At 41.2% G+C, this 17,266-nt stretch overlaps 2 protein-coding genes and 1 long non-coding RNA gene across 4 annotated transcripts; 2 read left to right on the top strand and 1 right to left on the bottom strand.

Annotated features, from left to right (window-relative positions):
* Nucleotides 1–1,722: 1,722 nt before the first annotated feature.
* Nucleotides 1,723–6,582, top strand: LOC117499236 (kelch-like protein 41b). The gene is made up of 6 exons (XM_034151613.1): nucleotides 1,723–2,896; nucleotides 3,719–3,876; nucleotides 4,245–4,352; nucleotides 5,132–5,317; nucleotides 5,984–6,130; nucleotides 6,213–6,582. Exons 1-6 carry the CDS (start codon nucleotides 1,784–1,786, stop codon nucleotides 6,322–6,324), a joined length of 1,824 nt encoding a protein of 607 aa, XP_034007504.1. The 5' UTR covers nucleotides 1,723–1,783; the 3' UTR covers nucleotides 6,325–6,582.
* Nucleotides 6,583–7,819: 1,237 nt separating this feature from the next.
* Nucleotides 7,820–10,308, top strand: LOC117499184 (2-oxoglutarate receptor 1-like). 2 transcript variants are annotated; one of them, XM_034151538.1, is made up of 2 exons: nucleotides 7,820–8,021; nucleotides 9,099–10,308. In XM_034151538.1, the coding sequence occupies exon 2, from the start codon at nucleotides 9,115–9,117 to the stop codon at nucleotides 10,156–10,158; it is 1,044 nt and encodes a 347-aa protein (XP_034007429.1). In that variant the 5' UTR covers nucleotides 7,820–8,021; nucleotides 9,099–9,114; the 3' UTR covers nucleotides 10,159–10,308. The 2 variants fall into 2 exon arrangements, with proteins under 2 accessions (XP_034007429.1, XP_034007430.1); XM_034151539.1 differs by having other exon boundaries at nucleotides 7,935–7,959.
* Nucleotides 10,309–12,917: 2,609 nt separating this feature from the next.
* Nucleotides 12,918–14,512, bottom strand: LOC117499174. Its single transcript, XR_004557673.1, has 4 exons — nucleotides 14,423–14,512; nucleotides 14,204–14,269; nucleotides 13,910–13,975; nucleotides 12,918–13,340 (listed from the first exon to the last, which is right to left on the bottom strand). It is a non-coding gene; the product is annotated as an uncharacterized LOC117499174 (long non-coding RNA).
* Nucleotides 14,513–17,266: the final 2,754 nt, after the last annotated feature.

Here is a 17,266-nt window from a genome sequence, read left to right as displayed (position 1 = left end):
ATCCAACACTAACAGCATATTGCAGAAAGGTTTACATTAATGCAGTAGAACACATAGATAATGGTGGACACAATGAATTTGGCAGCCAAGAGGTGAAATATGTCTTCATCAGCAACATAGGGTTCACCCCGATCATTTACATACAGTCTCTAAATATTTTACAAAAATCAATAGAAAACGTTTCTTTACCCATCAGACAATCTGCTCTCCCCTTCTGCTTGAATCACCCGTTAGACACTCCTTGACAAGTGGCGTAGTCTGATCTATCTTTAGTGCTGCCCACGGGAGAAATGTTACCTAACTCTACACACTCCTCACACTTTATCAGGCCACAGAAACAAGACTCAACAATAGAAGATCCCATTGATCCAGACGCATCAGTGATTGCCTTTTTACCATTTTGTTCTCAAATGTATGTCTGTAAGCAAATTGACACCATTTATTTGTAATAGTAAATATTTTCAGCACTCGCATGATTGATTGAGGTTTGTTTTAAAAGGTTTAACTGCAGAGCAACACACACACAGTCACAGAGAAACACACACACACACACACACACACACACACACAGTCACAGAGAAACACACACACACACACACACACAACCAAACAGCTGGAATCTCCACAGGGAAAAGGAAGATTCATGCTGATTGGTGGACAGAACTGCGTGTGTGTGCGTGTGTGTGTGTGTGTGTGGCTCTCACCTGTTTTTGCACACAGCTGCTACACACAAACTTTACTGGTCCATTTTTAGCACAATGTTTTTGTGCTCTTCAATCTCACTTAAATAATGCCATGCTGTGCAAAGATAAGAAAAAACTAGAGTGGATTTTGTTTTGACTTTGTTTGTCTCTTTCAGGAAATGTAGCAAATGATTCAGCGAAGGAACAAACTGTGAAGTGCTAGAAGAAAGTATGAAATGAAAAATAAATGGTAAGAAATAAGATATTATAGAGGTAAAAGCAAACAACATTTCAACATGACTTTAAAAATTACACGATTTGTTGACTTTAAGTGTCGAAAAACATAATTTAGCAACCATTTAGATCACGCTTCGGCCTTTTTTAAAGAAAAATACCCAATTTGCTGATTCAAATGTGGTATCTGCTGCTTTTCTTTGTTAGGACTGTAAATGGAAAGTTTGGGGGATTTTAAATGTTGGTTGATAAAACAAGATGGTAAATTAGGCTTTGAAAATGTTTTAAGTAAAGTACTTAATAAAAGGAATGGTTGTAATTGTATCAGTGACAGTAATAGGGACGTACTTATGGATACTAACTGTCTTGGTTGCTTAGTCCCGGTATATGAATTGCAAAGTAAAGACTAAATCAGTTGATTTAAATGAAAGGATGATCTCATGATTCATATACTTTTGAAAGTGACAGCGTCTGCTCTAAACAACCTCTCGGTCATATGTGCAGCTTGTGGCGAGCTATTCAAGGGTTTTGACAGCATTGTTTCTACTGTTAGTCGGCCATATGACACTTTGGGAGCTGAATCATGATGGCAGATCCCCAGCCCGAGCAGCCAGTTGCTTCTTTCAGTCTGTGACAGCAGCTGCTCGAGCCGAGGCCTGTAGTGCGCCGTGATTTAGCCCAGTCAGATTCCACTAAAGCTGAAGGAGGCAGAGGGAGCTATATTTAGAGGGGGACGGGATTGAATTGCAGGGTCTTCACTCGGAGACCCTTTTCTCTGCTCTGCCTTTTCCAGCCAGGACCGACTGCCAAAAGGACCTGTGGCCGCCGTCTGCTTCCTCTCTCCACAGACCCCCCAGTGACACACCATGGACCCCAACGCCATCAAGGAAGAGCTGCGCCTGTTTCAGAGCACCCTGCTTCAGGATGGGCTGAAGGAGCTGCTTAACGAGAACAAGTTTGTGGACTGCACCCTGAAGGTAGGCGACAGAAGCTTCCCCTGCCATCGGCTCATCATGGCCGCCTGCAGCCCGTACTTCAGGGATATCTTCTTCACAGAGGATGGGAAGGAGGTGGAGAACACCAAGGAGGTAGTCCTGGAGGAAGTCAATCCTTCCATCCTGGATATGGTCATTCAGTACCTCTACTCAGCCGAGATTGACCTCACCGATGACAATGTCCAGGATATAATTGCTGTGGCCAACAGATTCCAGATCCCTTCTGTCTTTACAGTCTGTGTAAACTACCTTCTCAAGAAGTTGTCTCTGGGAAACTGCTTGGCGATCTTCAGGATGGGCCTGGTGATCAGCTGTCCGAGACTCGCTGTGGCCGCACGCAACTACGTCGCAGACCGCTTCGAACTCCTTTACAACGAAGATGAGTTCCTCAAGCTTGCGGCCCACGAACTGTTCGCAGTCATCGGTGGAGACTCATTGAATGTGGCGAAGGAGGAGCTGGTGTTTGAGGCGGTCATGGCATGGGTACGTTATGACAAAGAGCGAGTCAAGGTCCTGAAGGATGCTTTCAACTGCATCCGCTTCCGCCTGCTGCCGGAGAAGTACTTCCAAGACAAAGTAGAGTCCGATGATATCATCAAGGCGGACCCGGAGCTCCAGAAGACGCTCCAGGTCATCAGCGATGCCTTCAAGGGAAAACTTCCAGAGACACCCACGAAGAAGGAGGGGGAGGAAGGTGCTGGCGTGGAAGGAGAGGAGGAGGCGGAGGAAAGCCCCTTCCCAGGTTTCCTGAATGACAACCGAAGACAAGGCATGTACAGACGCGAATTCATCGTCATGATTAATGATACCGCATCGGTGGCGTATGATGTCAATGAGAACGAGTGCTTCCTGGCGGCCATGTCGGAGCAGGTGCCACGTAACCACGTCAGCCTGGCGTCACAGAAGAACCAGCTCTACGTCATTGGAGGAGTGTTTGTGGATGAACAAAACAAAGATCTACCCCTCCAATGTTACTTTTTCATGGTAACCAGGCTTTTCTTTCATTTGATACTAAAAAAAAAATTAGGAAATATTTTGACACTTTGGGAAATATTCGTATTCACTTTCTTTCAGATGGGAAAACACTACTGTCTTATCTAGAGTTAAAATAATATGAAGCTTGTAGACCGCTTGCTTAGCTAACCAAAAGTACTGGTAGCAGAGAGCAACAGCTAGCATGTCATGGCTCCGTCAGTTTTAAACATTTTATTTATCAAACGGATATATAATCAGGATAAAAGTAAATGAATATGCTACAACTGTAAGTCTGCTCTAAGAAATAATTGTGTTTAACTTTATTTAGAGGCAGGCTAGCTATTTCCTCCTGCCACCAGTCTTTGAGCTAATCTAAGCTAACCACCTGCTGGCTATATTTACTATTTATTGTAAAGACATGATGGTGGTATAAATATTCTCTTCAAACTCTTGGCAAGAAATCAAATTCTTAAAATGACCATGTCCAACTAATCTTGATAAAACACAGTTTGTAGTTTCTTAGAAGATTGTGAGTTTTCACGAAAACAATAACTGTAGCGTTAGCTCACAAACAGTCCTACTTAACCATCTAAAACTGCTTCGCCTTTTAAATGACCCTTAGAATGACTGGGATAGTTACATCTTCTGAAAACAATAGATGTATCTTGTTGCTCATCAGGCCTAACTGACACAGATACTGATCAAGGCTTTAATACATACATTTGAAAGCATATTCGATACACTACAGTATGATGATTCATTCCTGTCTTCACCAGGACACGTAGACACAGACAATGGGTGCTAAGAGGTTATTTGAATGTATTTCCACAGTTGGATCCCCTCATCTCTGAATGGGTCGCCCTGCCGCCCATGCCTTCTCCAAGATGCCTCTTCAACATCGGAGAGAGCGACAACCTGCTGTTCGCCGTGGCAGGAAAAGACCTCCAGAGCAACGAGTCGCTGGACTCTGTCATGTGCTTCGATATTGAGTTAGTTCTGAAGCATTGTTTGCTTTTTTCTCTATTTCTCACCCTGCCTTTCACTTTCTTGAGTTTTAAGGTGTTAATTAACTTCAGGAAAGTTAACAATATTTAAAAATATACATATGGTGTTCATTTATTTTTAAATCGTGTTTTGTTGTGATCTCCCTTGCTTAATTGGTTCCTTCAATAATCTTAGTGCTTTTTTTTCTTGAAGTTTAACTATTTTTTGAACTTTTAATCTTTATCACAAAAATAGATTTATTTGGCTATGTTAAAAACACCCATGTGACAATTAAGCATTTCGTATTACGAGCAGCATAATATCAATGCACAACTAAATTGTAAAAGTGTAACTTTAAATATGAATTTTTCAGGAAGATGAAGTGGAGTGAGACCAAAAAGCTTCCTCTGAAGATCCACGGCCATGCTGTCATCTCCCACAAAGGACTGGTCTACTGCATTGGTGGAAAGACTGACGACAAGTGAGTGTATATGTGTGTGTGTGGGTGTCTGTGCGTGTGACCTTACTCTGTGAGCCGCAGCTGTTTGTGGTCCATCATACTGCCAGACTGCAGGGCTGCATGGTACTTCATTCATAGACAGCAATTAGCCTGCTACAGTGTAATCTATGTGAAATATTACCATAATAGAAAATAATGATCGTGTTGTTGATTAATGCAGTGATATTAAAGGCTCTGCAGAACCACCGAACACAACATGTCTGTAATCTTAGCTGTTTCCATTACGCTCAGCAGTGATACATGAACAGCAAACAAGTAAGGCTTAGGATTTAACACTGTATCTAATAAGAAGCTAGTGTGCATGTCTGAAGAAAACACCTTAAATAAAAGAAACTCCAAATATACATAGGTAGACACTTAAATATACCAACATATAAAGTAAATACATTCATAAATTCCCATCAGCAGGAAAAAGCAAGCATAGAAGTAATGTAATAGTGAACAACCGTATCCTGTCTGAGGTTGTTCGCTCCAGTTTTCATTTCAATCTTGACCTTTTCCAAATTTACATAATTGTGGGCATTCCAAAAAAAGACCACCCCCAATCTTTCTACAGCAAAGGGCACTTTATTTCTTACTACGAAATGATGATTAAATAGTTTTGGTATTTTATCCTTTTATGAGAACCAAATTGTCTCAAGCTGGGACAACATACATATATTCAGAAAAAAGGTGAAATAAAATCACATTAACAAAGAATGTATTTTAAATAAACCTTATTTCCTACTTTTTCTCCACAGCAAAGCCCTGAGCAAGGTGTTTGTGTACAACCACAAGCAGGCAGAGTGGAGGGAGATGGCGTCCATGACGACCCCCAGAGCCATGTTCGGGTCCGTCGTCCACAACAACCAGATCCTGGTGGCTGGGGGGGTCAACGAGGAGGGGCTCATCGCTTCATGTGAAGCCTACGACTTTGCAGCAAACAAGTACGATTCGGGTTGAAATTGGTCTTAGTTGAGGAATTGTGTTGAAAATCATATACATTTTCCTCAGACTAATTTCTCTCAGAGCCAACACATACTATGGAGCCTCAAAGTTACAAAATACACATATGTATATAAATATAGGAATAGGTTTTGTTATGTAAATGCAACATTTTAACTTATGATTAAATGCCATTGTTGAGTAATAAACCCTTTAGCTTGCTAGCTAGGTTGGTACAGGTGCAGTCAATTGATGTAAATAAAAAAGTTCACTAGGATTACCTTTGACATTAGCCTCTACTAGGTGGATTCCCAATGATTTTTGACATTGTTGATAGCTACCAGGAGCTAACTAATTATTTAAGTAACATCTTTTGGTAGCAATATTTGAGCTCGCTAGCTAAAGAATAGCAGAGGGGACTTAATTATCTAAGAATCATTATCTGTCATTTTAACCACAAATTGACATGAAGGGAAACACCACTATCAAATCAAGACATCTATATTTATTTTCCATCATCTATTTAAGAATGTCTTGTTTATTTATTTAATATGTTGCTTTTCTGGCTCCCAAATACGACACCTTACCTTATCTCAGCCACACAAAGATTGTTCCGTGGCACAGCTCCATCTCACACCTGACCTTCTCCTCGTGTTGCTTCTCCTCAGGTGGGAGCCCTACACTGAGTTCCCCCAGGAGAGGAGCTCTGTCAACCTGCTGAGTAACGGCGGCTCGCTGTACGCTGTGGGCGGCTTCGCCATGGTTCAGAACGAGGACAAGGAGGTGGCTCCCACTGAGGTCACTGACGTCTGGCAGTAAGTCTTCTCAAGTTATGGGACCAGAGTTGACATGTTTTTCTTGGTTGCACCTGGAGATCTGACTGTGTTGTCTTGTTAGGTATGAGGAGGATAAGAAGCAGTGGAGCGGGATGCTGAGGGAGATGCGCTACGCTGCCGGCTCCTCCTGTGTGTCCATGAGCCTCAACGCTGCCAGGATGCCCAAACTGTAGACAGAAGCACTTTCTTTCTTCCTGACCCCCGCCTCATCCCCCCGCGCTGCCTCCGAGTCGTCTCATCCTCTGCACTCACATTTCTGTGTCGAGTTGACCTTTGACATTCATTTTTCTTTACTATAAACACTCAGTTTCTCTTGAAAGACTGCACTATCCCCACAGTATTAAACAAAAAAAGACATCATAATTAAGATTGATCTATAGAACTCTGTTTACACCATTTCTAGCATTTCTTTTGTAAAATAAACATTTGTAAACGTCTGCTTCTTTTTCTGATTCGGTGTGATCTACAGAGAAGGGACACGTCGAAGGAGCGAGAGAAGATGTATATTTGTAGCTTCTTTGTAGTGTCAGGTAAACGGAGAAGTGGAACTGGGTTAATAGCAGGTGAAGTGTTGACATTTAAACACTACAAAATAATCTTCAAACATGTCACACCTTCATTTGTGTCAGCATGTCCATGAGTTTCTTCACTGCATGTTCGAGAAATGGAACCATCAAACGTGAGTGGAGAAGTTAAAGTATGTCTCCACAGTTTCTCCTCACACTGACCTTTAATACATTCACTCTGACTCATTGTCATAGCGTTGATTCAACACTTACATTACCAGGTGGTGGCACAGGAGGTTGAAGGATTTCTCACCACATTTAGACAATCATTGTTCACAAATATTTTTACAACTGAAAATCGAACTGTGCTGGTCTATGTTTGAAACTCGATCAAGAGATTTGAAATAGCTGAAATACAGTTAATGAAATAAAATTAAGTGGGACTTAAAATGGAGAGGCTGCTGTTTATAAGGTAGCCTAACGTTCAATTGGCAACAATAAGCAAACAAAGGCATGTGAGGCTAGTTGGCAGTAGTTAGAAGTTAGAGTGTCTTTCTCTCAAGTCCACTGTCAATACACATTAACAGGAGAGCCTCTCATCAATATTTGATTTTCATCCACCTTTTAGCTTGTTGTTTTGGTCCAGTCTGCCGATCCCAGCCAGGTCAGTGGCATTCAAAATCTAAGACAAAAAAGTTGCCAATATAGTTCTTATTGGCCCTGGTGCGAAATATTTTCTCTGGCCCTTGCAGCTTTTTTGTTTATACTTGCTAAACAAACCAGGGTAAAACTTATTCCACTTTGCAAGAGAACAATGTATTGTTGTTGAACTTTCAGAATATATGACTTTATTCAACATGTAGACTTTATGCTCAAAATGCGAAAAGCTATTTATTATACAGATGACACTGTCATTTCATTTATTTCCCACGTCTTGCTAAACTTCCTCATTACTTTTATCCTAAATCAAGGTCTGTCTGTGACAAATGTTGCCCTTCTTAAAGGCGTTGACATGCCTTTAAGAAGTAATAACTCTTCTAAAGAAACTCCTGAGGTTACTCACTGGAGAGTTCAATTCATCTGTGTTGTCGGACTTGTTTTCCCGTTATTCTAAGCAATTTCCCCTGAAACCTGATCTGTGTAAATACAGCGACCCTTGAGCTCTGTCAGCTCAAGCATGCAACCAGGAAACCAGTGCACATGGCTCAAGGTGAAGCACACAACAGTGGGCTCAAAACTAAACCCTGCTGGAGTTCCCCGTGTGAAGAAGGGTTGAAGGGAAGTGGAGCGACGGAGGGATGGGTGAGAAAACATAATACACTGAAGGCTTGGAGTGAGCACTGATGTAGACACTGGAACTAGAAGTGAGTAGAAATATCAGTTTTTCAACCTTTATCACTCAGCATTTCTGTATGGATAAAACTCACTTTATAGAAGTTGTATTTTTTCACAAAGTGTAGTACAAGTATTGCCTTGTGAAATCTGAGTGTATATGCCATGTGTAAATAACACCAGGCACGTGTCCTCAGTTCTATAATGAGAGCAGATTGAATTTACTGCATTACAGAAAGCTTGCCACAGGCTCCATCAAATCCATAGCGGCTATCAGAAGCAGACTGTTTGCAGAGGAAGGAAGAAGCTGTTGTTTGCTTCTTTCCCGCTGGGTTTACTTGATTATTTGTTTCTTTCCTAGTCTGCTCGCCTCTGGGTTTCTGTGCCTGTGACTTCCAGTGGTAATTACCAATGAGTATCTGACAGCTGAGGGAAAGGGAATGAGGATGTGTTCGCTGCCGTTGTTTTTTGTCCTCCAACAACATATAATGTATGACTCAGCCAATTGGAATCGGAAAAAACAGATAATCTTCATGCTGGAAACATCTATTACAAATGGACAAAACATTTATCATTTGTTCAGCATTTTTATACATATACTCATTGAATCAAAGTATTGTTATTTGCAGTATTGACTCATAATGATGAACCCAGCCAACTTCTAGAAGCTTTGCAGAGCATTTTAGTATTCATTTGAACTAAATTTGCCAAATTTGTGAAAAGCAGATCAAAGAAGTTGAGCATTAAGCAGGTCCCAGTTTTTTTTACCATATGAATTTTAACAGGGGATTTGTTAGTTGATTATGAGATTAATCAACAACATTTCTGATCTCATGTATCAAGCATATTTTTGTACCAAAGAACAAGTAACACTAGAGGGGCACTTGAAGTGCGCAGAGTCGACCTTCACCAAGGCCCTTTTCTTAAGGTCTAAATATTTCAAATATTCGTGAAATTGTTCTGATCCGCTCCAAAATCAAAGGGACATCGTGGTTCCCTTTTGGCCCATGCCAAAATGTAATGAACATTTTTGAAAAATGTTGCTGTGTTTTTGTAGAAAAAATCGAATAATTTTTATAATTGTAACGTGGTTTGTAAAATATTTTCAGGCAACAGAAGTCAGCAATGGCAGCCAGCATCCTCGACTACGAAGAACATCTCAACTGCACTGATGTCGACCAACGGATGAAGCGCTACTACCTGCCTGTCTGCTACAGCGTCATCTTTGTGGTGGGCCTGGTGGGCAACATCACTGCCATTAGCATCTACCTGACGAAGCTGCGCCCCTGGAAGAGCAGCAGCATCATCATGGTCAACCTGGCGCTGACGGACCTCCTCTACGTGCTCAGTCTGCCCTTCCTGGTCTACTACTACAGCAACGGGGAATCGTGGACCCTCGGTGACTTCATGTGCCGCTTTGTGCGCTTTGGTTTTCATTTCAACCTGTACGGGAGCATCCTCTTCCTGACGTGTCTCGCAGTTTTCCGTTACGTGGTGGTGATTCAGCCTCTGAGGGCCGCTGAGGTGCAGCAGAAGGTTTGGGGAATAGTTGCGTGCACAGCCGTCTGGATCATCACTGCTGCCGAAGTCACACCAATGTTGACGATGATATCCTTGGATAAACGCAACAACAAGACCTACTGCTTGGACTTTGCTAGCGCCAAACATATCCACCTGCGCTGGTACGGCTGGCTGCTCACTGCAATCGGATTTCTACTCCCCCTTGTGGTAGTATCCATGTGTTACATCGGTATCGTGAAGCAATTAGCGAAAGGGCTCTCCACGTCCAGTCCGTTCAGGAAGCGCGCGCGGTGCGTGACCGTGTTGATCCTGGTGGTGTTTGTGGTGTGTTTCCTGCCATATCACATCCTGCGTGTTTTGCGGATAGAAACTAGAACGACGTCATGCACGGTGGAGCGCATCGTGCATGCAGTGTATATTATCTCCAGGCCTCTGGCTGGTGTCAACACGTTTTCTAACCTGGCTCTGTACACTCTGTCAGGGGATAAGTTCAGGAGGGCCTTCATCAGCACTTTTTACCCTGAAAACTGTCTGACAAAGGCTAGGTCAGTGCTCCACCTGGCCATCATCAGCAAGGCAGGCCCTGACATGCCGGCTGACCACGCCAACGCCAGAATGACTTCCATCTTTTTTGTGGAATTATTTTAAGCCTTCCGAGTCAGACACAATGTCGGGAAAGCTGCATGATCTCCATTGTGTGCTTCCCACAGACAAGAAATAGTTGTATATGCCAACGCCTGAAATGTAAATAAAACTGTTTTAAAATTAAAGCTGTTAGAAGTGCATGTAAAGTGTCAGTATAATTTACCTGAGAAATGATGTCATAGATTAGTTTGTTCATACAACCAGGAAGTGAGTTAGCATTCCTGGGCTGTGGTTTCCTTTGTCAGCTGTAATCACGATAATAATTTATATATAGATTTTTACATTAAACCTATGTTTCTCAACCATAAACATAAAGCTTTTTTACAATAAGTTGCATGTAAATCACTATTCAATTGTTTTACTTAAGTTGAGTGGTGGAGCCAGGTAGATTTGTAGCTATAGCTCTTTTTAGTCTAGCGTTAGCTTGACATTATCTTTGCCTGGTTCAAAAATCATAAAAAAGTAAAATGTGTAAGATAATAGATTATATTGTCTATATGTATTTGTTGTTTAGATAAATTTATTAAAACGTTTTTCATTGGCAAAAGATCATTTAAATGTGATTCTTCAACTTGTTTCTTGAGAGGTCTATTCTTCCGTGTTAATGATTGAACTTGTTTTTCTTTTGTTGCCTCAGTGCCCAACACTTTTGATGAAGATACTAACAATCCACATGCTTTGCTGTTTGTCTCCCTAAAGGTGTGTTAAATGATTTTACAGCCCGACAACGCTTCCTGCAGCTACTGATCTGTGAAGGACTCGGAGGTTGTGAGCACTTAGCTGAATTCTCCTTGCAGAAGCATTCACCTTCCCCGTTAGCTAAACATGTTCTGCTCTATGCTGCTGGACAGAGAACACTGCAGTGTTCTCTGTCTTCTACGGTCATCACTCCATGCAAGCTTTGGCTCTCCTTCTTTAATGTGTCCATTATTACCCACATAACAAAAAGCTATTTTTATAACCGTTATTTCTAAATGTAATCTGGTTCCTGTTCTAGGTTGGCTTGGAGCAAGGCAGTTATTTAATTCCAAAAGCTTTTATTAAACAAGAAGAAAGACCAGAGTAGAGATGGGGTCGTTACTAAAAAAAAGTAATATATTACATATTACATATTACTTTAAAAAAAAGTAATATATTACACTACTTCGTTACTCTCTACATAAAGTAACTCGTTACTTTACTCGTTACTTTACTCGCAGAGCCGGCCCGCCCCTCCCTACAGGCAGATCACGCAGACTGCTAAAGTTTCAAATGTTCTCTTTAGTTCAGTTTCCATTGTCGCATAAGACTGATCCAGATAGCTCTGACCATGGCTGTCCTCTGTCTCCTGCTATCTGTATTTTGCGCAGTATATCTCTGAACGATGCGATGGTGATTCCACTGTGCAAATGGGCAACATTTTCTCTACTATGAAGGATGCTACAAGCCTGTCCATCTCTGCTTTGGTTACCGGTCCTCCAAATTCTAATGTGTGCTGCTTCGGAGTCGGCGGCGGCGCACTCACAACATCCTCACTCTGGGTTCGGGGGTCCTTAGCTATTAGCTTCACCTTAGCATGTGTTCTTTGCAGGTGTTTGTTGAGGTTTGACGTGGTGTTTACAGCAGTGGATAACAGCTTCTGGCCTGGACACAGTTTGCACCTCACCGTCACATTCCTGTCTATTCTTCGGACGAACTCAAAATAATGGGCATACCTCCACCCCTCGAAAGTTATCGCTGACTCAGCCATGTTTATGCAGCACTGCACGTGGAGATGTGGACGCGCAACTCGCGCAGATTACGTACATATAAACCTGCGGCGGAAACCCCTCTTGTCTGTCAGTGTGATTATGACTGATTTTATAAAAGTAACAAAGTAACGCGTGTCGGGGCAATGTTAGTAACTGTAGAGTGATTACTGAATTATAAAAGTAACGCGTTACACTACTCCGTTACCGACAAAAGTAATATTATTACAGTAACGCGTTACACCCAACTCTGAGTAACACACACAATGGCAACCAAGGACTTTTTTCAGTTCAGGTCTGCTGCTTAGCATGTACGGGGTTCGAGACTCGGAGTAGTTGAGTTAGTCATAGTAGATGAGGCAGGTAGTTCATAGTGAGGCAGGTAGTGCACATTTTAAACTCCACTACGATTCCCCCTAACCTCAACTTTAGGTTATCTTTCAGGTCCAAAAACCCAAATGAACAACACATAAGCTCTACGAAACAATAATGTCTCAGGTCAAATAAGAGGTGCTTGATATTGTATATTTTAAGGTCCAAACCTGAGGTGAAAATCACAGATAGGCCAGGGAACATCTAACTGAGTCAGGTCGAATGGCTCACCGTGATAAGAACCCGTCTTGGAGACCAGAGTACGTGAGTTCAAACCTCGTGTGGTCCACTGAGTTTAAAGATCCCAGGAGTTTGAGTCTTGTGCCATGCAGAGTTTTAATGTGTCTTTCCCTTGATGAAGAAGTCAAATACAAGTAAAAGCAGACAACTGTCATCAGGTCTGATAGCTCAAGGAGATAGAAGGGTGGTTGGTAGGCCAGAGGTTGCAGGTTCGAGCCTTATACGTTGCAGAGAGTAGATAAGGATAAGGATAAAGGGGTAATGAATACGTTAATAGGATGCTAATTAAGGGAATAGAAGAAAGGAGGATTAGGAAGTAAGAGGGTAGTGAATAGGATACTATCTTAGGAACTGGAAATGAACAAAGGAGACAAATGTATTTTAAGAAACTTTTTTTTTAATTCACATTTATTCATACAATTCATACATAGCAGTGTCGCCTTTTCCCCAAGTCTGCTAAATGTCCCCAAGTCTGCTAAGTCTGCTAAACGTCCCCAAGTCTGCTAAGCGGCCGATAGGTGGCTGCCGGCTCTCACTGCACTCCTGGCAGTGAGACTGGCCCTGCAGCCACTGCCGATAGTCTGCTAAGTCTATAGGCCTGCTAAGTCTGCTAAGTCTGCTAAGTCTGCTAAGTCTGCTAAGTCGGGGGGCTGATGTTGCTGGGGGGGGGGCGCTCGGCACCCCAGCCACCGCCCCAAGTCGGCTAAGTCTGTTAAGTCTGCTATACGTCCCAAAGGCTGCTAAGTCTGCTATACTTCCCCAAGGCTGAAAACGTCCACAAGTTTTTCAGAAGCATAGGCAGCCGGGGTCTTAATTGATGGGGGGGGGGGGTCCTCTCTTCACTCTCTGTGGGAAGAGAAGAAGAAAAAGACACCATGAAGTCAGTATAGCTAACCCTAACCCATGAAAACATCGTATTTTATGTGGAAATAAGGCACGGTTTAGTGTGTAGAAACAAGGCGTAGTATAGTATGTCGATAACGATGACAGAAAAGTAATAATATAGCATTTCTAAAAAATTAGAAAAATTAAAAACGACATGTCGATTTTTTTTGAAAAAAATTAAATAAAATAATTTTATGTCATGATAAGGCACGGTATAGTGTGTGGATACCAGGCGTGGTATTTTATTTCGTAAAAAATGACAGAAAAGTCATAATATAGCATGTTGAAAAAAAGTCATAACCCTAACCCTAACCAATGTCGGAGAAAACATCGTATTTGATGTGGAAATAAGGCACGGTTTAGTGCGTAGACACAAGGTGTAGTATAGTATGTCGATAACGATGACCGAAAAGTCATAATATAGCATGTATAGCAAGTCATAACCCTAACCCTAACCAATGCCGGAAAAATGCAAAAAGAAAACATGGTACAGTATGTCGAAAATATCATAAATAGTCATAGTATAGTACCGTAAGTTCTTCAGAAACTCCAGAAGCCACCGTCTTCATTGATGTCAGATGAATGTCCTTGCAGTCCTGTGGGGAGAAAAGAAGAAAAAGACACCATGAAGTCAGTATAGTAGATTGAAAATGTCAGTAAAAACTACACAGTATAGAAGTTTTAGAAAAAAAACTATTAATATATTAGGGTGAAAAATGTGAATAAAAAATGAAAAAGTATAATATAGTAATATCAGAAGACATTTTGAAAAAAACGACATAGTATAGTATGTCTAAAATATCATAAAAGTCATAGTATAGTACCGTAAGTTCTTTAAAAACTCAAGAAGCCACCGTCTTCGTTGATGTCAGATGATTGTCCTCGCAGTCCTGTGGGGAGAGAAAAGAAGAAAAAGACACCATGAAGTCAGTATAGTATGTCTAAAATATCAGAAGAAATGACATAGTATAGTATGTCTAAAATATCAAAAATGGTCATAGTATAGTATGTCTAAAATATCAGAAATGGTCATAGTATAGTACCGTAAGTTCTTCAGAAACTCCAGAAGCCACCGTCTTCATTGATGTCAGATGTACTTGCACTCGGTGTTCCGGGAAAAGAAGAAAAAGACACCATGAAGTCAGTATACAATGTCGAAAATATCAGAAGAAATGACACAGGCTGCGTTTCACTTCTCTTATTTTTCATTTCCTCGCTCCTCGCTCCTCGGTCTCACCGGAAGTTGATTTGTCTGCGCCATCTTGAGTAGCGTCCCAATGGCCTTATTTTTGCCGGAGGAGCGAGGAGCGATAATGGAGGAGCTATAATCGAGGAACCACCAGACCATCCTTCGATGAAATCCTCAGAGACTCGCCCCGCCCCCTTACTGTGTATCGCTCACTGATTGGACGATGCAGCGCATGCAATGATCTGATGCTTCTTGACATGAGAGCAGTTTCCCAGCGGAGTGAAGAAAACACATGAAACTCACGGGACTCACTCCTCAGTTTATACCGTGTTTTGTTTCAATTAATGTATCATTTAGTTACAAATATGTGATATATCTGAACAACAAAGTGGACAAAAATAATTTTATTCATTTATTGGAAACATTTTCATGATCGCTTTTTTCGTTTTACATTTTCATTTATTGTCATTTCCATTCAGTCAGTCATTAAGTGCTATTTAAAATGTTAATTTGCTACATATCCACACAAACAAATTAAGTGTGCAATCCAATGCAATGAATGTTAATCTAACTGGGTTTTGATAGATAACATTATCTCTTTTTCTTCTCTCAATTATTTTATTTCTATTGTGCACTCTAATCAATATTAATCAAACTAATGTTCGTTTATACATTTTAAGAATGGCGTTTATCTTTTTTGAGAATGAGTTCTTATTTTATTTTATTTATTTGGGTCTACAACAGATGATACAATGTTTGTGTCAGTAAATGTGTACTAACAGAGGCGGGGGTGTTTGTGAAAATAACGGGGACAGAGCTGCTGTCAGACGATCAGCTGTGCAGCGTCATCACAAACGGACGTCGCTTCACGTGACGCTCCGGAGGAAAGGACGTCCCATTGCTCTTAAAACTCATTTCCCTGCTTCTCATGGTTTCCTTGCGTCTCTCCATGCTTCCCTGGTGGGAGGGACTAGTCGCAGGGAAACGACGCAAGTGAGGGACGCAAGGAATCCATTTAACCGAAGTGAAACGCAGCCACAGTATAGTATGTCTAAAATATCAGAAATGGTCATAGTATAGTACCGTAAGTTCTTCAGAAACTCCAGAAGCCACCGTCTTCATTGATGTCAGATGTACTAGCACTCGGTGTTCCGGGAAAAGAAGAAAAAGACACCATGACGTCAGTTTAGTAGAATGAAAATATATATAATATATAAAAATGCAAAAAATGAACAAAGTATAGTATGTCCAAAAAAGACATAGTATAGTATGTCCAAAAAACGACATAGTACAGTATGTCGACAATATCATAAATAGTCATAGTTTAGTACCGTAAGTTCTTCAGAAACACAAGAAGCCACCGTCTTCATTGATGTCAGATGAATGTCCTCGCAGTCCTGTGGGGAGAAAAGAAGAAAAAGACACCAGGAGCCTCATTTATAAAGGGATATACGCTCAAAAAATGGCGTACGCCAGTTTCTACGCAATGTTTGCGATTTATAAAATACTAACTTGACGGGAAAATGTGCTGTCCTCCACGCAAACTCTAACCCATGCGTACGCACTAAGCACACAAACGGGAGAGACGAGAAACTGCGACACCGTTGGCAGAAGGAAGAATGGAGAGAAATATGTGGAAATAATACCATAAATAAAATGTTACCTCTCATTTATCAAATATGAAGAATTCATTTTCAAACATTGATTAAAGCCAATCTTTAAATGATTAAACAAACGCCTGTTTGAAACTCCTCAGTGCACACAAAAACATAACTTGGAGAAATAAATAAATACGGATATGCTATTTAAAACCACCTCGAATATGTTGTGTTAATGTTATGAAATGTTTTCTCATAAATGATGCGGTAAGCAGGGGGACAGAATTACGTCTAAACTGACGCCGTTTTGCATTTCTATAGGTTGTAGATACGAGCATGGTTTTATATACTATCACGTTTAATCGTGTTTTATGCCGTTTGCCAAGACTTGATAAGTAGCTCGTAAAACACAGGAGTTATGGAAACTAAGAACACCTATGTGGTAAATTGTACAGCTAATATAACACAATCCATTAGTTGTATCCTTTAACTGGTGGATTATGGATATATAGTTGCTGATCGACAGCTGGAACACAAACCACCAAATACAACAAAAATAATTCAGATCCAGTCGTCATGACTCCACTCCGGAGGGATTCCCCCATCATTTCTTACAGTTTCTCATCAAGGGGGTGTCTCCTGTCCCCGGGACAAACACACTGCCTAAGGAAGGTTATGTGTATTTTTTTTGTCATTAACTTTTTTCGGACCACTTATTTATTTATTTTGGTGACGATCCGACCTCCATGCTGCTACTCTGGTTCAAACTGCATCCACCAAACAATATGATTTATCTCGACCTCCCCACAATAACCAAAATCTGACACGGTGTCAGATGTCTTTTTTAGCTGTTCTATCGTCATTTCCTGCGATCTTCTTCATGCAGTCAGTCAAAATGAATGAATGAATGGGCGTTTCTTTGACTATGTATAGGCAAATATGGGCGTTACGAGTCGATTGTGATTTATAAAGGGAAACAGGCGTAGGGAGTGCCGTACGCACTTCCCTCGCCGGTATGCAATGTTTTGTGAATCGGAAAATGGCGGAAAATGTATGTACCTATTTTTGTGCTTTGTACTACGTAAGCAACCTTCCTACGT

The sequence above is a fragment of the Trematomus bernacchii genome, unplaced genomic scaffold (genome assembly GCF_902827165.1).
Source record: "Trematomus bernacchii unplaced genomic scaffold, fTreBer1.1, whole genome shotgun sequence".
NCBI classification, from domain to species: domain Eukaryota; kingdom Metazoa; phylum Chordata; class Actinopteri; order Perciformes; family Nototheniidae; genus Trematomus; species Trematomus bernacchii.
Note: the sequence above shows the minus strand (reverse complement) of the source record. Positions and strands in the feature narration are given on the sequence as shown.